Source organism: Terrapene carolina, unplaced genomic scaffold (assembly GCF_002925995.2).
Source record: "Terrapene carolina triunguis isolate 2854851 unplaced genomic scaffold, T_m_triunguis-2.0 Scaffold166, whole genome shotgun sequence".
NCBI lineage: Eukaryota > Metazoa > Chordata > Testudines > Emydidae > Terrapene > Terrapene triunguis.
The window spans coordinates 1,680,161-1,703,221 of NW_020664517.1; the positions used below are offsets into that span (position 1 = coordinate 1,680,161).

At 54.6% G+C, this 23,061-nt stretch overlaps 1 protein-coding gene across 1 annotated transcript in view; it reads right to left on the reverse strand.

Moving 5' to 3' along the window:
• The window catches only part of LOC113406934 (heterogeneous nuclear ribonucleoprotein C-like), a 39,243-nt gene that overhangs the window by 4,947 nt on the left and 11,235 nt on the right, over window positions 1-23,061 (reverse strand). The window contains exons 2-3 of the mRNA XM_026653847.1: window positions 22,013-22,091; window positions 423-473 (exon numbers count right to left, since the gene is read on the reverse strand). Coding sequence (XP_026509632.1) covers window positions 423-473; window positions 22,013-22,091 — 130 coding nt within the window. The remainder of the gene's footprint in view (window positions 1-422; window positions 474-22,012; window positions 22,092-23,061) is intronic.

Sequence of the window (23,061 nt, forward strand, 5' to 3'; positions counted from 1 at the left end):
ACGTCGCGTCTATGGCACGTGACGGTGTCACTGCAGCGGACAGGCACGCCCAGGCTACTTCCCTCTAGCTAGCACGGGCAGCAATAGTGACCATGTGGCAGCATGGGCTAGCAACCCAAGGGCGCAGCCTGGCTCCCCTGGAGGTTTGTGCTCAGGTTATTAGCCTGAGCTGCAATGTCTACACTACTACTGTTCTCCACACTAGCTAGCTTAACGCTGGCACGGGCATGCCTAGCCCATGCGGCAATCAGCTCTTCCTCTGCAGCAGAGACATACCCTGAGGTAGATGAAACTTGGCCACTCAGAGCTGGGATATGGGGGGGGGGGGGGGAGGAATTCAATCACAGCACTTCATCAGCCCCCTCCCTCGAAACGCCAAAGGGGGAAGAGCTGGCAGCGCCCAGGGGCCAGACATCACTCACCTGTAAGGGAAATCGTCCCTGTAGAGCTCATAGTCCAGGTCACAGTTACTGCTGCAGGAGAGAGAAGATAGCAAGGGAGGTGAGAGCGAGCCACTTGCAGTGGTGAGCATGATGGTAGCTGTGCCTCCCCCATGCCCCCGTCCCAGCAATGCCACTCAGCCATGGGGCCTGGGAACTCCCAGGAGGATGCAGCAATGCGTAGTTGGTGAGATTTCTCTGCTTACACAGCGTGGGGATTACCCTGTGGAGTAGGGGGCATCTCTAGATCGTGGGGAGGGATTGGCAGTGAGCAGCGTCTGCAGGCCACTGTGATATTTGCAATTGTGGGTGTCTCTGGCTGAGCTAGGAGGAACAGTCTGGAGGGGCTGGCTGGGTTATAAGGCCTTTGCTTGGTGGTGGTGGGTGTGTGTTTTATTTAAAATTTCCTGGGAATTTATTAGTTTTTATTATAAAAATTACAAAGAAAGGGGGTAACTGGTGCAAGAAATGAACGTTGCCATTTGCTGGATAAATATCGGGGTACGGATCGCTCTCGTCTGCTGCTTTTGGGTTTGGAAGCTGCCAGAAAACCCCTCATGTTCTGAAACACAGTCAGCCACCACTTCCCCTTTTCAACCCACTGCAGCATGAAAAGCAGTTGCCAACTTTTATTTGCTTTCAACGCTGACAGCTCTTGTAAGAGGGCACAGCAGGGCCCCCCTTGGTCCTGCCTCCGCTCCAAAAACCACTCCCAGAGCCCCAGGTTCAGCAGCCACCAGTGCAGTTTATTTACAGGGTGCAAGCCCACCACCTTCTCACCATATACAGCCTGGGGGCTTCAGGCCGAAGGACTTCCCAGCCTCTGCAGCCAGGAGAGAGGCGCTCCCAGTCCCCAGCTTCCCCTCTTCTGTCTGGCCTTTCTGGAGCCCCAGGCTAATCAGGCTGGGAGCTGTTTCCCCGTTGCCAATCAGGAACAGGTTTCTCTAGCCAGCTCCGATTTACCTCCCTTAACGGGAACTGGCGTGGCACAGGGCTGGCTCAGCAGTTCATACCCAGCACCCTGTCACACACCTCCCCCCCTTGCCTAACCGCCAGGTTCGTCCTTCCCCATCCCCTCTACCGGATTGGGCACTCCAGGGGAGATCTCCTTCTACCTTCGGGTGACCCCCCCGGGGTCCTCCTTGTGGGATTCATTTACCCCCCACCCGCAGAAATTACAGTGTGGGGGGTGGATACCCCCATAGGTCCACTTTAGGTGGTTCCACCTCCTTCTTCGGGGGACCTCCCCTTTTCCCCACCGTAGTCTTCCTCCCACCACCTCCTTTCCCTCCTGGGAAGGGGTCCCAGTCCATGCCCAACACCAGTGGATAAGGCAGCCCCTCCACTACCCCAACCCATCTCCACTGGACCCTGCCCCGGACCTCAAGGGGCACCTGGGCCACAGGGACTGTCTCTCATCCCCATGGACATATTCAAGGTTCACCTTGGCTCCGGGAACCATCCAGTGTGGCTTTACCAGCCCCCTCTAGATAAGAAACCAGGCTGAGGCCGTATCTACCAGGCCCCTCTGAGGTTTCCTCCCCACCATCACCGGAACGATGGACAATCTCTGCCCGTTCCCCTGCCCTCCAGCGTTAGCCCAGCTGCAAAACTCAGCCCAGCCACACTCCAAGTACGGGCTGTCCCCCTTGTTATGTCCCTAGCCTCTGTCTGTCAGAGGGTGGAGATGGACGGCAGGAGAGAGATCACTTGATCATTACCTGTTAGGTTCACTCCCTCTGGGGCACCTGGGATTGGCCACTGTCGGCAGACAGGATACTGGGCTGGATGGACCTTTGGTCAGACCCAGTACGGCCGTTCGTATGTTCTTAAATGGTCAGGCCCCAGGGGGAGCTCCTTGGGTGCCTTCCCTTTTCCTCTCTGGGCTTTCTCCCAGACTCCAAGTCTTTCTATGGTCGTCCCTCTTTCCTGGGGAAATTGGCCTCCGCATACTCCTCAGTCAGTTTCACGGCCCCAGGCACCATACTCGGTTGATGCCACCTAACCCATACTCGTGTGCTGTTGGGGAGGCCCTGTAGGAACTGTTCTAGGACCAATGTGTCCATAATCCCCCCCACACTCTGGGTGCTGGGTCTCAGCCAGCGGGTGGCCCAGTCCATCAACCTTTGGGCGAACGCCCGGGGCCGCCCACACACCCCCTTGCTGACCGTAACTTCTGGCGGTATTTCTCAGAGGACAGTCCCACCCAATCCAGGACAGCCGGCTTTACTACATCGTATTTCCTGGCCTGCTCCTCACTCAGGAGCATTTAAGCCACTTGGGCTTCGCCGGCTAGATAGGGTGCCCTATCCCACCCAGCCCCCATGGCTACCCGCTCGAATGTGGAGGAACGCATCTGGGTCATCCGCGGGGACCATCTTCCATAGTCCTGTGCCCAGCTGCCATTCTCTGCAGGAGCTGCTGTTGTACGCTGGCCTGCTCCTGCAGGCTTTTCTGCTGCTCGGCCTGCCAGGTAAGCAAATCCTGCCTCTCGACCTGGGGGGATTGCTGCAAGCTTTGCATAGCCTTCTGCATCTCCTGCTGTTGCTTTACCAGCCCCTGCAGGGGCTCTTCCATCTCTGGGCCACCAAACTCTTGCGCTGGCTCAGGCTCCCGGACAAGCCCCCACGGGTACCAGGGCATAGAAGGGCTCCCCTTGCTCTGCTCCAAAAACCTCCCACAGACCCTCAAGTTCAGCAATCACCGGTGCAATCCCACCACCTTCCCACCGTACACAGGCTGGGGGCTTCAGGCTGAAGGACTTCCCAGCCTCTGCAGCCAGGAGAGAAGAGCTCCCATCCTCCTTCCACTCTCTGGCTTCCCCTCTTGTGTCTGCCCCCCCAAGCTTTTCTGGAGCCCCCAGCGAATCAGGCTGGGAGCTGTTTCAGGAGCAGGTTTCTCTAGCCAGCTCCGATTTACCTCCCTTAACAGGAGCTGGCATGACAGAGGGCGGCTCAGCAGTTCGTGCCCAGCCTCCTGTCACGACTCTCCATGCAATCTGCAAAGCTGGTATGCATATGTGGCAGGCGCGAAACGGACGACACGACGTATACCAGCACTGATCCAGCTCCCCAGTCAGAAAGGGGAGATGGCGGCTAGGTCACCCGGGACACTCCTCTCTCCTTCCGGAGCGGGGAGCTGGATCTAGCGTGTTCCCGCACTTCCAAAATTAGGGGGGAAATCAATAAAAATGGAATTATGGCTTTTGTCAAACCCAGGAATTTTTCAGTACAAATGGGACAGGAAAGGCCTTCTGGGGGAGACAGGCACTGAAGGGGTGTCTCTGGCTGTGTGGGACACTGCCACTAAGGCTCACTCTGGATTCTCAGGGCATTTAGACCCCCCCAGGAAGTCTATTACTGAGCGTGTCTGGGTCTTGGCAGGGAGTTTAGATAGAGAGGAGCCCCCTTCGAGCAGTCTGAGCAGGACCCGTTATCTGGGAATCTGCAGTTACAGGTTTCTGATGTTAAATTTCACGGTTTCTGGTTCTGTGCACACACTATCTGGTCTTTCAGCTCCAAATTAAGAAGCAATCTGTCAGAGAGAGCATGCCAAGGCGAGAAGCCAGCATGCCTGTAATAAATCATACACCCTGAACCAGAAGTTTGGGGTCTGCGTGAAGGATGTAATAACATATTCTGTGGTTTTGCAGAGTCAGCAGCTGTGGGATGAATACTAATGTGAAGCTTCGCTTTGGAGTGTCACCGCTCTGCGAGGTGCCGGGGCAGGGGAAGGGTGCAGAAGTCCACGGCAAGTTTCCTGCGGTCCAGTGTTTCTATTACATCAGCAGAAACATCGGAGCCGAAGGAAGGGCTTGTGATGGAGACACCGGGCAGGGAATCAGGACATCTGAATTCGGTTCTCCCATAGCGCTACTGTATGATTTTAGAGGAGTCAGTTCTCATCTCGTTGCCTCCGTTTCCCCCTCTGTATAACAAGGATAACGATCCTCACCTCACCCAGAAAAATGGTTTTGAGTTTTAGTTCATTCATGTTTGGGAAGTGCTTTGGAGATCCTTGGCTAGAAGGGGCTGGTGAAGGGCAAAGGATGAGAGGTGACACCATGGTGTAAAGGTTTGGGGGACCAGAAGTGAGAATGCAGGAGGCTTCCGGCTGGGCAGAGGTGTTACCTATCAGCTCTGTGTTCTTGGGGAACCAGGGTGCAGTACCCAGCCTGTCTGACTCACGAAAGACCATCCCCTCCCCCAGCCTTTGCTTGAACCAAAGCCGATCAGAAGACTTACAAAAAGCAATGACAAGGCCGTGGGAGACACCCCTAAACCCCTCCGGACAAGGGTGACAGATTAAGGCAACTCCCCTCGCCTCATTTGCATCGGAGATGGGACAGGGAGGCATCTCCATTACCATACAGAATGGAGAACGGAGACTCAAAGGCAAGAACCGCCCGGAACTCTGGGACCAGAAAAGCAGGGAAGCAGTGCATGATGGGGGGGATCTCGGCACCAGATGTTAATGAACCCACGCCTGAACACACCCAGCTCACTAGTTATCAGACCAATTCTAGTAATAAACCCTTTAGTGGTATCCAAAATACTGAAGCTGCCTAATTGCATTGTGAGCTCCCTGGAAGGAGCACCGCCCACAGCCAGGAATGATCAGTTCCTATTGTCTAGCCTGAACAAAACAGCTTTGGTATCCTCCCTTGAGGCATCAGTTTACCCATAAACAGATCTAGTGTTCTCCCTTGAACCATTGTTCTTTCCCTCCAAAAACCCCTATCCATGCTCAAGTAAGCGTTCTGATGCCTGGATCCAAAATCTGCATCTGTTCCATTGGGACTTCATCTTCTCCTGACTGATTATGCTGGGGGCTCTGCCTGTCTCCAGCACTCCAAATCCTCAGCTACCACCACCACCTGGGACCCCCGATCGGAGTGGTGAGAACCCATCTCTCTCTCTCTCTAGGTATAGCCTTCTGACCCTGACTTATGTGATCAGTTATAGTTTTCTAAACCTGACTTTTATAATCAAATTTAAGTTGGATTTAATATTATAACTGTCTTGTTTGTTCGGCTCCCCTATGGTTATTACCTGGCAATAAATAACTCTCATGGTTAAGCCGGTTGCTTCTCCCCCCCGTCCGCCTTCGTGAGGTTTTTTGGTTTCCTCATTCGCTCTGCAGCAACACTCCTCGTACCTAAGCTAAAGATCCCTGCAGCGCCCAAAAACCCTGTGGGGTTTGCTCATCCAGTGGGTTACGACCAGAACCATTGTAACGTGAATGTGGGGACAGGGCCGTGCTAAATATGACATATGAGGGTGACAGCTTGGAGGTGCAGCTCGACCCAGCCTGCTGAGTCCAGGGACAGCTAAGGGGTCAGCTTGGGAGTGCTGATTAACCCGGTCCTCTCAGACGTGCTCTGTTCATGTGTGTGTTCGTCTGATCCTGGGGCTGGAAGAACCCAGCCCTGGGGAACCTAGGTCCTGCAGGAGAGCTCCATTGGGAGGGGACTTGCAGGAGTAGAGCTCTGTGTGAGGACACAAGTGACACAAGCAGTACATTGACAGAATTACAGAAACCCCCCCCCCCAATAAATAAGCGAACCCCAAAGTCACGGGCAAATCTGGTAACACAGGGGACACATCGTCAGGAGAATAAGAGTGGGGAGAGAACATTTTCCACTCCTCCCCCAACCACCACGCAACAACTGGCTGCAACCAGGCAAAGCATTCACAGGAGTGAATATTTCTGTTGACTCATTATTCAGTTCAATAAACCACAGAACCAAATCTGAGCTGATCTGCTCAGAATGTGTTTTCCCCATTAGCAAGAAGAAGTTACTCACCCTTGTGCAGTAACAATGGTTCTTCGAGATGTGTCTCCCCTATGGGTGCTCCACTGTAGGAATGTGCGCGCCTCACACTGCCGATCGGAGTATTTCAATAGTCTGTCCCGCACGTGCGTTACCTCACTCACCACAAGGCTTGCCAGCCTGCGCGGGCATTTCCCTCCTCCGTTCCTTCTCTACCGCAAAGTCAACCGGAGGGAACTCTGAAGTAGAGGGGAGGAGGGTAGGTCATGGAGCATCCACAGGGGGACACATCTCAAAGAATCATCGTTAGGGGACAAGGTGAGTATCTTCTTCGTCGTGTAATGTCCCTGTGGGTGCTCCAATGTAGGTGACTCCCGAGCAGTATCCACCACTGGAGGATGGGACTTCCGAGACAAGTCGGATATAGACGACAGTCCTGTGGCACCGAATTGGGCGTCTGTAGCCGAATCCCCCATAGTGCTATGCAAAGGTATGCACAGATAGAGATCAGCAGAGCAGCTAGCTAGGTGACATGGGGACCTTGGAGAAGGTGATTGACCTCCTGGAATGTGTGCATATTGAAGATGGGGGTGTTACCCCACACAGTTGGTAGCAGAGTTTAATACAGCCAGAGACCCACTTGGAGAGCTGCTGAGCGGAGATCACTACACCTTTCGATCTATCCGCAACGGAGAGGAAGAGTTTCAGAGATTTTCTAAAGGTCTTTGTTCTGTCCAAATAGAAGGCCAAAGCTTTTTTCACGTCGAGCATATGGAGGATGGCTTCCCTGTTGTCCTCAGGAGGTTTCAGATAAAATGTTGGAAGCTGCATAAGTTGATTCATGTGAAATGCAGAAGTGACTTTAGGGGTGAACTTCGGCTGGGGTCGGAGTGTGACTTTGCCAGGGAAGAACACAGTAAAAGGGGGATGCGCCATCCAAGCTCGTATTTCCCCTATCCTGGTCGAAGTGATGGCAATGAGGAACGCTTTCTGAGTTAGTGAACAACAGGCCATGTCTCAAATGGCGGTCTAGTGTCACATTAGGTTGAGGTGCTGTTAGGGAGTGGGGGCCTGGGTTGTGGGAAGAGGTTTGCTATGCGTTTAAGAAACCTCTTCATAGTTGGGTGGGAGAGGATTAAGTAGCCTTCTACCTGCTGGTGGAAGGTTGCAACTGATGCTAAATGAACCTTCAGCGAGCTAATACAGAGATGTGATTTCTTTAAGCTTAACAGGTGGTCTAGGACCACCGGTAGGGTGGCTGAATTAGGGGTGACCCCCTTGGGCTGGCACCTCTTCCATTTCTGAAGGTAGGTATGACAAGTAGGGCCCTTTCTACTGTGTAACGGCACCTCCTGTTCCTCCTCAGAGCAAGATGTTTCTATGTGCCGGAACCATGAAGGAGCCATGCTTTGAGTTGCAGGATCTGCAGATTGGGGAGGAGGGTGTGACCCTCATTCTGCGACAGAAGGTAGAGTCATCAGCAGACATCATGCCAGCTGCGACAGGTAAGGGTACCGCGTCTGCCTGGGCCAGGTGGGGACAATCAGAATGATCTTTGCTTTTTCCATTTTTATCTTCAACAGGACTTTCAGTAATAGAGGGCACGGGGGAAGGCGTAAAGAAGGCCTTTGTCCCAAGGACGGAGAGCATCTACCATGGAGTGTCGTCCGATCCCCACCCTGGAGCAGTACTGTGGACATTTCTTTTTCTGGTGAGCACCAAACAAGTCTATTACCGGCATCCCCTATTGTTGGAATATGTCATGTAGAATCGCTATCTCCCATTCACGGTCACGTGGGAATTTGCGGCTGAGACTGTCGGCCGTTGTATTGTGTATTCCCAGTAGGTAGGTAGGTCTGACAAAGTGGGGATTTTCCCTTGTTATGTTGTATGTGAGCCTATGTGAGTCTTACTGTTTTGCATGAATGCTGTGGGTGCCTCAGTTTCCCTGTGCATTGCACCAATGTCTAGGTGGTGGGAATACGGGGGTGTGACTTTTGTGGGGGCTGCTCCAGCTGCCTGCACGGATGCTCTGGCCGCCCCTTCGGAACCTGAGACCCAGGAGGGGGATGCGACCAGGTGACTCTTGGCCTGGGAAGCGAGACAAAGGCTGGAGGAGGAGCAACGGGCACGGCAGGGGACAGGCAGCTGGAAGCGGGTCAGTCTTGGCTGGCTTGTGACTTAGGGGGAGGGCCAGAGCCCTGGCTCTGGGCTCCTCTCCCCCCAGCTCTGGGCTCCCTTCCCCCCAAGATGGACTTGGCTGAAAAATCAGTGATTTCTGTGATAGCAAACTCTGTTCTACGCTGAGTTCCTGTCGACTAATAAACCTTCTGTTTTACCGACTGGCTGAGAGTCACGTCTAACTGCGGAGTTGGGGTGCAGGGCCCTCTGGCTTCCCCAGGAGCTCCGTCCGGGAAAACTCGCTGCAGGAAGCGCACAGTGTGGAAGGGGAGGCTGAATGCTCCATGGTCAGACCCAGGAAGGTCGAAGCTGTGGAAGCTTCTTGTCCTGGAGACAGTCTGCTCAGAGAGAGGAGGCTCCCCCAGAGTCCTGGCTGGCTTCGTCTGGAGCAGTCCCAGAGCATCGCCTGGGGACTCGGTGACTGTAGGTCGCTGATATTAGGACGTTATGGGAGATGCACTGGTTCCACAGCTTCAGTGCTTGTACACACAGGGAATGAGGCCTGGCGCCTCCCTGCCGATTCATGTAATACATAAGGGCCAGGTTGTCCGTCATGACCTCTGTGTGCGTTTCCCTGATCAGCAGGAGGAAGGGAGCGCACACATTTCTGACTGCTCTGAGCTTGAGCAAGTTGACACGGAGGCCTGTCTCCACAACAGACCATTTGCCCTGTATTGTGTGACCACTGAGATGTGCTCCCCATCCTATGAAGGATGCGTCGGTGGTCAGGAGAAGGGATCTGGAAGACTGAGCAAACGGGATTCCCGTACACACATTTCTCAGTCTAAGGATTGCATGACCCTGGTGGGCATTGATAAAAGCTTGCCAAGTTGTCTCTGTTCAGCCTGTAAATCAAACCCAACCATGCTTGAAGGCATCTCATGTGTAGTCTGGCATGAGCAATACCAGATGTGCCCACGGCCATGTGCCCCAGAAGCTGAAGGCAATGCCTGGCCGAGATTTGGGGGCTGGATTGCACTCTATCAACGAGGAGAGACCGAGAAATCTGTGATGTGGGAGGAGCGCCCTTGCCTTAGTGAAGTCGAGGTCAGCTCCTATGAATTCTAGCCTCTGTACCAGCGTTAACGTTGATTTTTATTCGTTGATCTGTAGGCCAAGATTCAGAAACAGGTCCCATGTGGTCTGAGTGACTCGTTGGGCCTCTGCGCAGGACTGTGCCCTGAGAAGGCAATCGTCCAGGTAGGGATAAATCATTATTCCCTGAGTGCTACTACCGAGAGGACCTTGGAGAACACCTTGGGGGCCGATGAGAGGCCAAAGGGAGTGCTCTGTACTGGCAATGGTCCTGGCCCAGCGTGAATCTGAGGTAACACCAGTGACTTGGTATGATAGAAATGTGGAAGTTTGTATCTTGAAGATCAAGGGCCGAGAGCCAATCTCCTTCCTCAAACGCTGAATGATCACGGATGGGTGACTGTCTTGAATTTCTGCACTTTGACATATCGGTTGAGTGCTCAGAGGTCCAGTATGGGTCTCCAGCCTCCCTTTTATTTTGGTATCAGGAGTAGCAAGAGTAGAAGCCTTTGCCTCTGAGGTGCACAGGCACAGGTTCAATAGCTCCTACTCCGAGATGGTTTACCGCTTGACGTAGCCAACTCTCATGAGAAGGGTCCCTGAAGCAGGATGGGGAAGGGAGGAGAAGTAGATGGCATATCTATTCTGGATGATCTCCAGCACCCACTTGTCAGAGGTTACCCGTTCCCAGATGCTGCGGAATGGGGCAAGGCGGTCTCCAAAAGGAGGAGTGGGGTTTCCCAGCGTAAGGTGGTGAGGAGTGTTCGCCTCGACCAACCCGTCAAAACTGCCACTTGGAGGTTGAGGGGTGAGATGAAGACAGCTGTGGTCCCAATTGCTTTCGCGTGGTGAACCTTGATTTCTTTCTCTCTGGCTCATAAGATCCCTGTGATGAGCACTGAGGCGCGTACTGCGATGACCGAGACTTAAACAGCAGCGGAGGGCTGTATTTTCTCTTGTGGGCCGGCATGTATCCCTAGGGAACAAAGGGTCACCCAAGAATCCTTCAATGTGTGAAAGGAACATCTTTCTTGTCAGTGAACAGCTTCATTCCCTCAAAGGGAAGGGCCTCCACCGTGGGTTGGACCTTTTTAGGGAAGCAGACAACTGCAGTCATGAGGCCCTTCTCATAATCACGGCCGCGGAACTTGAACGTGCCACCACGTGTGCCGCATCGAATGCAGTCTGGAGCTCCTAGAATTAACTGCATCCACAATGATGGAATTGGGAGGCAGGTGGGAGAATAGAAATTCCGTGCCCATCGCCAGCACATAATACTTTTTGTCTGCTCGCTTGCATGTTAGCGGGACGGACACAGGGGTCTGCCACATAACTCTGGCAGGAGCCAGGAGCGCCTCTCAGCTGGGAGGGCCACTCTGGCAGAGGTGGAAGAGTGTAGAATGGCCACCAGTTTGTGGTGAGGCTCATTCACTTGGTGCAGCTGTATTTGCAGGGCTTCTGCCACGCTCTGAGCTAAGTCCTGGAATGATTTAAAATCATCCACCATGGATGGCAGAGGGGGCATCACCACCTCGTCAGGTGAGGACAACGAGAGACGAGCTTGAAGGGTGTCTTCCCTTTCTGCTTCAGCCTCAACTTCCTCCCCCACGTGCCCAGGAGGTTCCCAACCTTTGACGTCACAGCTGAAGGAGGGTGCCTCCTTGCCTGCTGGTACACCACACTAGGGGTCTGGGAGGCTTGTTGCCTCTGGGCCTGCCAGGAGTCCCAGAACGGCCCTTGAGGAAGGGGGCTGGTGGCTGGTACTATGGCTGCCCAAACCATGGAGGTTGAGGGGTGGGCGGGCAGTACGCCTGGTGTCCCTGATGAAATTGGGACCCCTATGGAGGGCAGGACGAGCGGTGGAACCCAAGTGCCCTTGCTCACTATCTGACTCTGATGTGGAGAAAGGTGGTGCACGGCATGGAGATGTCATTGAGTCCAATGCTCTGGGAGAACGGGGCAGCGGAGCCCTGGTACTGCGTCGAACACGGAGATCCGTGGCGTGGATGGCGTCGGTACCGGTGGTTGTCAGTGCCATGAGGTTTGTACCGACGGAACTGGAGACACAGACCTAATCGTATGGTCCATCAGGGCCACGTGCACCAGGCTGCGGGGCGGCGCTTACCTTGGGGGAGGGGCTCCCTGGTTCCCACCAGCATGTCCCTGCAGCTCCTAGGCGGAGGAGCCGGGGCTCCGCATGCTGCCCGCGCCCGCAGGCTCCACCCCCGCAGCTCCCATTGGCTGTGGTTCCCGGCCAACGGGAGCTGTGGAGCTGGCGCTTGTAGCAGGAGCAGCACATGGAGCCTCCCTGGCCGCCCCTCCCCCTAGGAGCTGCAGGACCATGCCAGTTGGAGCCAGGTAGGGAGCCGGCCAGCCCCGCTAACCCCCCACTAGCACCAGCGGGGGTCCTGGCCCGCGCAGCATCACCTGGCCTCCCTCCCCCAGCACCGGCGGGGGTCCAGGGCCGCGCGCCGCTGCCCGCCCCCTCCCCGAGCACCAGCAGGGGTCCCGGGCCGCGTGGCATCACCTGGCCTCCCTCCCCCAGCACCAGCGGGGGTCCCGGGCCACGCGCCACCGCCCGCCCCCTCCCCCAGCACCAGCGGGGGTCCCGGGCCACGCGCCGCCGCCCACCCCCTCCCCCAGCACAACCAGGGGTCCCGGGCCACGCGCCGCCGCCCACCCCCTCCCCCAGCACCAGCGGGGGTCCCGGGCCACGTGCCGCTGCCCCCCCAGCACCCGTGGCGAGCACCAAGTTTTAGTCAGGGGTATATAGTAAAAGTCATGGACAGGTCACGGGCCGTGAATTTTTTTTTTATGCCCGTGACCTGTCCACGACTTTTATTAAAAATACATGTGACTAAAACGTAGCCTTAGCCGTGAGTTAGCGCCCTCAGAACACACATGCTGCGCTGCTGAAGGACACAGGGACCCTCGCGCTACGCCACCCGTCCGCCAGAATTAGCCTGGTGGGCCCCTGGAACTCAGGAGAGCGGGTTCGATTCCTGTCTGTGCCACAGAATCCCTGTGTGACCTTGGGCAAGTCACTTAATGGCACTGTGGCTAGCTCCGAATCTGTAAACTGGGGATCATAATCCTCCTGTTGTCTGGTTCAATTATTTCATTTCTATCACAGTATCACAGCTGAGGTCAGGGCTCCATGGTGCATGGCACTGTACAAACAGATTGCAAGAGCCAAAGAGCTGACAGACTAGACGAGACAGAAAGGAGGGGAAAACAAAGGCACAGAGAGAGGAAGTGACCCACCAGGTCAGGGGCAGAGGTGGGGCTCAGTCCCAGTCTCTCTCCCTATCTACTAGGCCATAAGAGGGGGGAGGTTAGTCTTGCCTCTGCCACTGACTCAATCGGTGATCCTGGAAAGAGCACCGTGCCTCAGTTTCCCCATCTTTAAAACAGGCATTGGCTACAGACAGGTGGCACCGGTGAGCTAAGAGAATTTTTTCATCTCTAATTACTATGAGTCTATTAGAAGTCCGTGGTCACAGGGTCTGGGAGCTGGTTTTAGGAGCAGTACACAAGGAACTATTTTTATGGCTGAAATCCCAACTGGATATCCAGGATCCCTGATCCTTCGTGGGCCGTGTCACCCATTGACGGCTTCCAGGGACAGACTGTCACCGAGTCACTGGGCGATGCTCTGGAACTGCTCCATACGAAGCCAGTCCGGACTCTGGGGGAGCCTCCTCTCTCTGAGCAGACTGTCGCCAGGGCAAGAAACTCACACAGCTTCGACCTTCCTGGGTCTGACCTCGGAGCATTCAGCCTCCCCTTCCACACCGTGCGCTTCCCGCAGCGAGTCCGCCCGGGCGGGGCTCCTGGGGAAGCCAGAGGGCCCTGCACCCCAACTCCGCAGTCAGACGTGACTCTCAGCCAGTCGGTAAAACAGAAGGTTTATTAGTCGACAGGAGCACAGTGTAGAACAGAGCTTGCTATTATAGACATCGGTGACTTTCAGCCACGTCCATCTTGGGGAGTCCTGGGCCAGATGCCCTGGAGTCTCCCTCTTCCAGTGCCCCAAACAGACTGCCCGCTTCCAGCAACCCGACCTCTGACCCCCCGCCCCGTTGCTCCTCCTCCTGGTCTTTGTCTTGCTTCCCTCAAAGAGTCACCTGGTCATCACCTGGTTGCACCCCCTCCTGGGTCTCAGGTTACGAAGGGCACCAGTCATAGCATACATGCAGGCAGCTGGAGCAGCCTCACCTGCCTCAGAGGTCTCAGCCAAAGTCACACACCCCTATTCCCACCACCGAGGTATTGGTGCAGCACACAGGGAAACTGAGGCACACAGTATTCATGCAAAACAGTAAAACTCACATAGGCTCAGTAATAAGACTCACATACAACGTAAAAAGGGAAAATCCCCACTTGGTCACACAGGCCACTGGCCCCGTACGGCAGGAGAGGCAGCCTCTGCACTACAGTGCTGCTGAAACGCCCGCACCCAACCACGACGCATTGGGGAAGCTTGAGAAGCCAGGACACGGTGTTCCAAGGTCAGAGCAGGATAGTGCCAGGGGCTTATCTCCCCTTCTCCTATACGTTAAGCCTCCAACAGCTATTTCAGGGTGCGGGAAGGACTCTAGCCCACATGCTACAGGCGGCCAATGAGAACTGGAATTCCCCAGCCAACAAGGAATCTTGGAACATGTGAGCGCACACATAGCAAAACAAGACACCTTCCATTGCGCGCGCGCACACACACACACACACACGGGAATTCAAGCAACGGCTACAAAACACAGCCAGGAATCCGAGGAGGCCTCCTCTTCAGTTTCTGCAAACCACGTGCCTCAGGCCTATGGGCCAAGGGCGTTCTGCCCCTGGTCCAGTCCCCATTAGACTGAGCTGTTCTCTCCTCAGGCCCTGTGGCCCCTCCTTGAAAATTTAATTCCAAACCACATTTCAAAGCGCTTCCAGCAGGGGCAGAGGCAACGCCCTTCCCGCCCCCCTCATCTGCGTACTTTAGGAGGGAAACGTTTAAACAAGAGTGGGGTCAGAGCCAGACTATGCTGCACCCAGCAGAAGAGTCGTTCCAGATCCAAACTCCCCACAGACCAAGCCCAAGCCCCCAGGTGAACAACCCCAAATCCTGGGACGTTCAGCTCAGGATCTTGAATTCTGGCATTCGGGGGGTGAGGAAGACAGGAGAGTTGACACAGTGGCTCTGTAGCTCATTCATTCTACAGACACCTTTGTAAGCGACGGATCCCCTCGCCGCACTGACCCATCCCCTCTCCCCACCCCTGCTCTGCTGCTTGGCTCTCCAGTGGCTCTCCTGACCACAGGCGGTGCAAAGGCATCCTCTCCCCAGCATCCAAAATATCGTTTGAAACAAGCACCTCGGGCTGCTGATGAAAATCAAGGCGAAGGAGTTGGGGCGAGCCCTCTGAGCTGCACAGCCATATTTCAGCAGGAAGATTTGACATGTGACCCCCGTCCCAGCATCCCCCGTGGTGGCATCCAGTTGGGAAAGGAGAGTCCACCAAGGCCACAGAGAGAGCGGAGAGATTCCACTACAAAGCAAGTGTTTCTGGCCGTAGAGGAGCGTGCTCTGAAGTGGCATCCAACCCCTGGGACCCTTTCTTCACTACCTTGCTGAGCTCCAGCTCCATCAGACGCAAGGGGGTGGGAGGTCCAGGTTGTGCACAGGGCTCATGGCATGAAAAGAGGTCGGAGTTTGGGGCCAGATCTTGGCTCCATGAACAGCTGCAAGGAGCTGGGAGAGCTCCGAGAGAGGGAGAACAGACAGCTGCAGGGATCCTGGCACTTGGCACCGAGCTGTAGGGTGGGATGTGAAGACGAGCACGTTCTACTGACGCTGCCGAGGTGGCGGAATGGTCTGATCCAGGGATGGGCAGAGAGCCACACACTCCACTCACACCCTTTGGCGGGCTGTCGCGGTCGAGAAGGAAGCGGGCCGTGCTGTCCCAGGGCAGCGCACCAGAGCAGCAAGTCCCGCAGTGGTGTCACATGCACCGGCCCGCCTGTGTTCAGCTCCCTGATTTCGGGAAGGGGGACAAGGCCAGGTCCTCAACCTGCCTTTGCACTGGTCCCCACTGCCCCTGTTCAGTAGCCCCTGGGCACTGTCCACTAGGGCCATCCCGGAGGAAGCCTGCTGGGACCCGCCTCCCTCTCTGGCTCCAGCAGGTGCGGGCTCAGGGCGGTGGGAAAAGTCACTTCTTGCATCCTTTCGCTGTCTGCCGCTCAGTGCTGGCAGAGCCTCTCACCCCTTCCTTCCCTCCGGGCAGAGATGGTGGTGCTGCCTCCTCTCTTGGCTGGCGGGCCAAACAACATGTCTAGGGACCAGCTGCAGCCCCTTGGCTACCCGTTACCCATTCCTGGTCTCATGGTTAAATGACAAAACTAGGTGGCCAGGGGGCTGGGTTCTGCTCTGTCCCAGACTTGCTGTGCGACCTGGGCAGGCTCGTGTCTCAGTTTCCCCACTTGTAAAATGAGGAATAACGATATTCATCCTTGTCAAATGTTTTGAGACCTTTGGGTGACAACAGCGATGTAAGTGCCAGATGTTGTTATCTTGGCATTTGGCCTGGACCCCGAGACTTCCAGGAAAAGTGTCAAGGGGACCTCTGATCACCACAAGTGGGGACGACCTTGCCCAGAAGACAGCGTCTCCAACAGTCCCTAACGACCTGGGGTGGGGGCAGCTGGTTGGCTCTGACCCCAAGCGGAGAATCATCAACCCCACTTCCTGAGGACGATCACCCAAAGCCCTAGAGCCCAGCCTGGGGTACGTACAACAGCTCTGGAGCACTGATCAGATTGCTCTGTAGCTGATGAGCACTGTGCATTGACCAAATGCACCCTGGGTGGAGGGAGCGGTTGGCTCCCCTTCCTGCCTTGCTCAGAGGACGTGGCTGGTTCTGGATTTCAGGTCGCAGGAGGCTGTGGTATTTTAGAGGGTTTCAGGAATGGTTCATGCTGGTCCGACAGACAACAATAGCAACAGCCCTCCTTTTAAAGGCACAGCGCAGCAGCTCTTTGGCAGCAGAGGGGAGAGCAGCCGCCAGGAATGCAGGCAACACTACCACTGCTGCTATTGTTTGCACCTGGAGTTATTTCAGGACTCTTTGTTCAGGCCCTTTTGTTTTCCAAGTTTCCATCGGGGGATCTGCTGCTCCCTTCTCTCTCTGGCCTGTTCTTATAGGGACAGTCAGTCCTTCAGATCCACACCTACAGCATCCAGTCCTAGCTCACAGCTGGCTGGAGCCAGCAAACAGAGCGCAAGCTTGAAGTGTACAGAAAATCCACCCTGTTGCCCCTGCCTAGTCCTCCCAGACCAGCCATCCAGTAAAGCACCAGCAGCCAAATCATTTTTGTCAATTAAAAAAAAAAAATGTAAAACTCCACCCCCTCTAATCTTCTCCCCAGACAATGGAGCTCTTTGTAATCCCAACACTGCTTTGTCAAGCTGGCAGTAAAACAGGGCAGAAGCCGAAAGTAGCTGCCTCTCCTCAAGCACGCCTCCGGGCCATTTCCCACTGGGCTCGCTGTACCACGAGCCACTTCCCAAGCAGCCTGTATCCTTGAGAATGAACAAAGCACAAGCAAAGCAGGATCCTTCACATGGAAGGATCCGTTCCCTCCCTCCCTCCCCCAGAACCTAGCCCTGCTGTTGGAGCGGCAGCATCACTGCCGCTGAGCTGGACAAAAATTGTGACTACGGTATCTCAATCCTCCTGGCTAAGCACTGGGGTTGCTGTCAGCCGGTTCCTGCAGTGGAAGAAGTCTCACCTGCCAGGCAGGAGGCCTGGGTTCGATTCCTGGCTAATGCAACAGTGTTCCCCCTCCCCCCGCCCTGCAGAGTATTCAGCTTCAGGCTGTCAACAGCATTAACCCCCCGAGAGCAGTAAAACAACCACATGCTTCACAAGATGCACACCAGGGGCAGGCCTGTGTCTCCCAGTAGGGAAAACGGCAAGCGTCCTGGGCGACTCTCAATACATAATAACGAATCAGTGAGAGGCCTGGAGGTGTAGGCAGTGCTCCGAAGCCCCTAAAAGGCCGGATGTTTCTCCAGGCTCCCTAAGAGCAGAGAGGTAACATGCGCGGGCTAGTGGCTATGTCAGGAGAGCTGCAATGGAGGGTGCGTTCATGTGGAAGGACACCACTCCGTATAGAACTGTAGCCAGCGATAGGATTCACGTACGGTATAACAATGGCATCTAGAGGCCCTGTGCCAGACTGGGGCCCCATCACGCTAGGTACTGTACAGGCCCGGCTCCAAAGAGCTTACCATCTGCAGAGATGAGCCCTGCATAGGCGGGAGAGGAAACAGGCAATTACTCAGCAGCAGAGCCGTATGGGTCCCCACAACTTGCCCCACTGAAATGCAGCATTATGAGCCACTGGATGGGGCATGAGCCTGGATTCTACCCTTGGCTCTGACTCGATTTGTGGTCTTGGCCAAGTCTCTGACTCAGTTTCCTCATCTGTGCAAGGCACTGCTGAGTTACCTGCCTCTGTAGTGCACTATAACTGAGCCATGTTGTGAGCAGGACAGTGCTCCTCAAAGTGGGGTGCCCCAGACGCAGCCTGCTGAGCAATAAGCCGCGGGGGGGGCGAGCAGCAACAATGGATCTCGTGTGGCCAGGGATGTCCCCTCTTTGCCTTCATCCCAGCAGGCTGCGACACCATCCCCATGGCAACTGACAGAACAGTTAGCTCAATGCACAAGCGCTCTCTAGCAAGACAGAGCTCTGGCCAGCTGGCAGTGTCCCTCCTGCTCCACACGCTACCTTCCCCGGAGCCCAGCCCTGCTCCTCAGGGAGAGCTCTGACTTACTGCCGTTTACTCGGCAAGGTCAGCGGCTGCCCAACTCGCCTGTCTCCTTGCAGGGGAGTCGAGCCAGGCTGCCTTCCTTCCCTTACGGCTCCAGTTAACCGTGATGGTTGCAAAAGGCAAGGTCTGTGCTTTCGCGTCCTGCCCCAGGGGCTCTGTTATGCCACCTCCATGCTAATGTGGGAAGGATGGACTGGCTCATGAGCAGAGAAGGGTCCCAGCCCCAACTAATTACCCACTGCCTGAGAATGCCTGTTCAGCCCCTTATAAAAAGAGGAGTTGACAGATGTGACGTTGTGCAGTCTATATGGTTTTATAAAAACATGATAATAAGTGTGAATATAATGTAACTGGAATATGCTTCATGCAAAAGGTCTCTTGTAAGGTATCATTACAAAGCTTATAATCTACTGAGTGTGGTCATCCTATTTGTATGAATGTACCACTCGTGAATCTGAAACTAGAAATATGAAATATAACTCTGAGGTCCTCTTGTAATTATGCAAAGTGTGGGCCATTAATGGTGGTCTGGAATCTTGATAACTCCCATTAACCAGCACCATTGTCTGCAGATGGCTGTGTTTTGCCTGTGAGTCTCCCGGTATACGTGTGTCCTGGCAAGTGGGTAATGAAGTCTTGCAGTGACATGTGATCATGTCACCTGAACTGGAATCCATCTTTAACCTGGTGCTTTTCCAGTTGGGGAGGGGTGGTGGAAACCCAGAGGGACAAAGGGTTCCCGCCTTATGCAAAAGATATATAAAGGGTGGAACAGAACAAAGGGGAGAGGAGGCATCATGAAGAATCCCCTAGCTACCACCTAAGCTGGAACAAGAGCTGTACCAGGGGAAAGAATTGTGCCCAGGCCTGGAAGGTGTCCAGTCTGAGGAAAAAAAACTTACTGAAGCATCTCTGAGGGTGAGATTATCTGTATACAGTTTGATTAGACATAGATTTGCACATTTTATTTTATTTTGCTTGGTGACTTACTTTGTTCTGTGTTACTACTTGCAACCACTTAAATCCTACTTTCTGTATTTAATAAAATCACTTTTTACTTATTAATGAACTCAGAGTATGTATTAATACCTGGGGGAGCAAACAACTGTGCATATCTCTCTATCAGTGTTATAGAGGGTGAACAATTTATGAGTTTATCCTGTATAAGCTTTATACAGGGTAAAACAGATTTATTTGGGTTTAGACCCCATTGGGAGTTGGGCATCTGAGTGCTAAAGACAAGCACACTTCTGTGAGCTGTTTTCAGGTAAACCTGCAGCTTTGGGGCAGGTAATTCAGACCCTGGGTCTGTGTTGGAGCAGACAGAAGAGTCTGGCTCAGCAAGACAGGGTGCTGGAGTCCTGAGCTGGCAGGGAAAATAAGAACAGGGGTAGTCTTGGTACATCGGTTGGCAGCTCCCAAGGGGGTTTCTGTGATCCAACCCATCACAACAGATTCAGAGGAAGATCTGGCCCCAGATCCCTGGGGGCTTGCCAGTAATGAGGGCGTGTGTGTGAGTGGGGAGATGCAGCAATGGCAGATTCTATTACAACTCAGGGTCCAGGGTGGACTCCGCAGACGGTTAAGCCAGACACATGGGCAAGTTGAAGTGGCTGGGAGCCAAACTAGCACGGCCTTCCAAGAGCTGGTTCTCAAGGCTGTGCCTTGAGGGTGGATCAAAGCTCCTCTTCCTTACTTGCAGTTCTACACTAGAGATGGGCAAATGTCTGAAAGTCTGGAGCTCAGGAGCTGTGAAATGGACCCAGCGGTGCAGTGCCCTGGATCTAGAAATCCATGACGGTCTAGAGTGATCTGGAACTGCTCTAGACTCAGATGGAGAACTCTAGATCAAGATATCGGAAGTGCTCTTGAAATGGCTTACAAACAGCTCTTGGTGTCGGGCCCTCTGCACCCCTCCAGCATAAGGCCCAAGGACATGGGAGGGAAAGGTAGACGCTTTGCTATGGTTTCACCATATGGTGCTGGCCACCTTGGGAGGCAGGGTACTGAACAAGATGGTGGGTGCGAAAGCTGCAGATCTCTTGAGATATCTAGATAGACTTATATGTAGTGCTGGGGAGGAGCCGATGGTCGTGGTACATGTAGATACCAATGACATAGGGAAGGATAGGAGAGAGGTCCTGGAGGCCAACTTTAGGTTGCGAGGTAATATAAACATAAAATCATGACTAGTGTGGAGAAAGTAAATAAGGAAGTGTTAATTACTCCTTACCATAACACAAGAACTAGGGGCCACCCAATGAAATTAATAGGCAGCAGGTTGAAAACAAACAAAAGGAAGTATTTTTTCACAACAACGCACAGTCAACCTGTGGAACTCCTTACCAGAGGATGTTGTGAAGGCCAAGACTATAACAGGGTTCAAAAAACGACTAGGTAAATGCATGGAGGATTAATGGCTATTAGCCAGGATGGGCAGGGATGGTGTCCCTAGCCTCTGTTTGCCAGAAGCTGGGAATGGGCGACAGGGGATGGATCACTTGATGATTCCCTGTTCCGTTCATTCCCTCGGGGCACCCGGCATTGGCCACTGTCGGAAGACAGGACACTGGGCTGGATGGGCCTTTGGTCTGACCCAGTCTGGCAACACTTGTGCTCCTCAGTTCAATCCTGGCAGTTTCCTCAGAGGGACCAACATCTCCAGGAAATCATCTTCAAGGCTGGGACTGTGAATTTCAACATATTATTTCTAAAGCAGATTAACCTTTAGAGCTCCTAGTTTCCATTGAGATGCAGCCTTCTGACAGCTATGGAGAGTGGTGCGAGGAAACCGCCCCTCCCCCGCAGGAGAGCAGTGCGAGGAAACCACCCTTGCCCCTGGCCCCCCCAGGAGAGCGGACGAGGAAACCACCCCTGGCCCAGGAGAGCAGTGCGAGGAAACTGCCCCCGCCCGGAGAGAACGGTGCGAGGAAACCACCACCACCCCACCCCCCGCCTGGGGAGAACGGTACGAGGAACCCCCCCGGGAGAACGGTGCGAGGAAACTCCCCCCGCGCCCCCCCAGGGAGAATGGTGCGAGGAAATCACACACCCCCCACCGCAGGGAGAACGGTGCGAGGAAACCGCCCCCCCCACCCAGGGAGAATGGTGCGAGGAAACCATCCACAAGGAATCCGCCCCTGCTGGGACATGAAGGCGCCCAAAGCACCAGCTCCCCAGTGAGCTCAAAGCGAGTCTGTGTCACTCAGACCCCCGGCCAGTAGAGAGCGAGGCCAATACAGTGGGTGTAGTAGAGGATCACGGGTAATTCGGACACTTTATCTGAGGTTTGAAAACATGAGGCTGAGTTCCCACAAGAGCAGGCCTTGTGCCATTGCTGAGAGCCATCACAGCGTGTCAGCAGGTCACCCCATCTCAGCTGGTGCCAACCCACTCCTTCCAACCCCCCAGTGGGACGCAAGGCATTCTGGGAGTCACATGTGGCTCGACTAGAGACGTCATCCAGAGCCCAGCAGAGAGCGAGAGTTGAACGCCCTGCCACCCAAGGGCTGGGCTGTGGTGGGGTGCAGGGGGCCCTGTGGGCTATGGGAGGAGAACCTGGAGGGAGCAGGACCTGGCTGAGTGAAGAGCAGAAGAAGATGGGATATGGGGAGGAGGGATGGTGGGAGAAGAGAGACCATCGGGGCAGAGGTCTTGTCTCAAGAGAGACCCGCCGAGGCTCTCCTGACACTATTGAGGATAATCCCCAGGCCCAGAAGCAAGCACCCCCACCCCCAACAGACCACAACGTGTCACGCAGACTCACTGGTAGAGGGTGCCGCCATGCTGCCGCTTCTGTCCAGGCCTGGCTCGGCTCGGCTTGGGTTCTCTGGCCATGTCCAAGTCTAGGGGAAGAGACAGAGGGGGAGTGAGACAGGGCTAGGAGCGGGGACAGAAAGGAAGGGGGATACGAGAAGAAACAGACGTCTATTGCCTTAACATGGGGGTTCCAAAAACACCTCAGGGAGCTGGCAGCCAACACCCATTGGCTCTCAGGGACCACCTAGGCGCCTAACTTCCACTGATTTCAATGGGGCTCAGGTGCCTAAATGCCTTGGTGGAGCTGGGCCCTCGCTCCCTTAGGCGCTTTTGGAATCTTCTTATTGTTTTCAAGCCCCCCCCCCCCCCCCCCCTTTCTGAACGTGAACCACAAGCAGCGAGAACCAGAGGAGCGATTCTGGTGACTGACTGAATGACCTCCAGGGCGGCTCTAGCACGTCACACTTCCAAGCACTTCACGGGGACTCCCTCATCCCCCCATCCCCAAGCAGGCCAGTCACGATCCCTATTTTACTGACGGGATCCAAGGCACAGGGATATTAGAGGCCACATTTAGAAAAACAGCCTCTGATTGGCGGGGGAGAGTTTTTGGTGCCTGACTTGAAATCAGGTGGGGCCAACTGTCAGAGGTGCTGAGCACTCACAGTACCCGTGACTTCAACTGGAGCTCAGGGTGCCTGAACCGTCGGAACACCAGGCTCATATTACGCACCCAAAATCAGAGGCCACTTCTGAACACATTAGCCTAAAAGCAAACTAGCATCAGAGCCATGAGTTGAATACAGGAGTCCCAACTCCTAGTCACTGGTTCCAACCACTAGCATGCTCCACACACAATACTGCCACGTGCTGAAGGTACAAAGGCACCATAACCACCACTAACCCACACCGCCTATGCACCCTCCTTTCCAGATCCTCCAATGACTGCCACAACCTCCCGTGATGCCTGATGCTCACATTCTGCATGAGCAGGGCTTTAACTCAGTTACAGAACATGGCTGATGGCCTGTCTGTACATGGTCCCTCTTGGTCAGG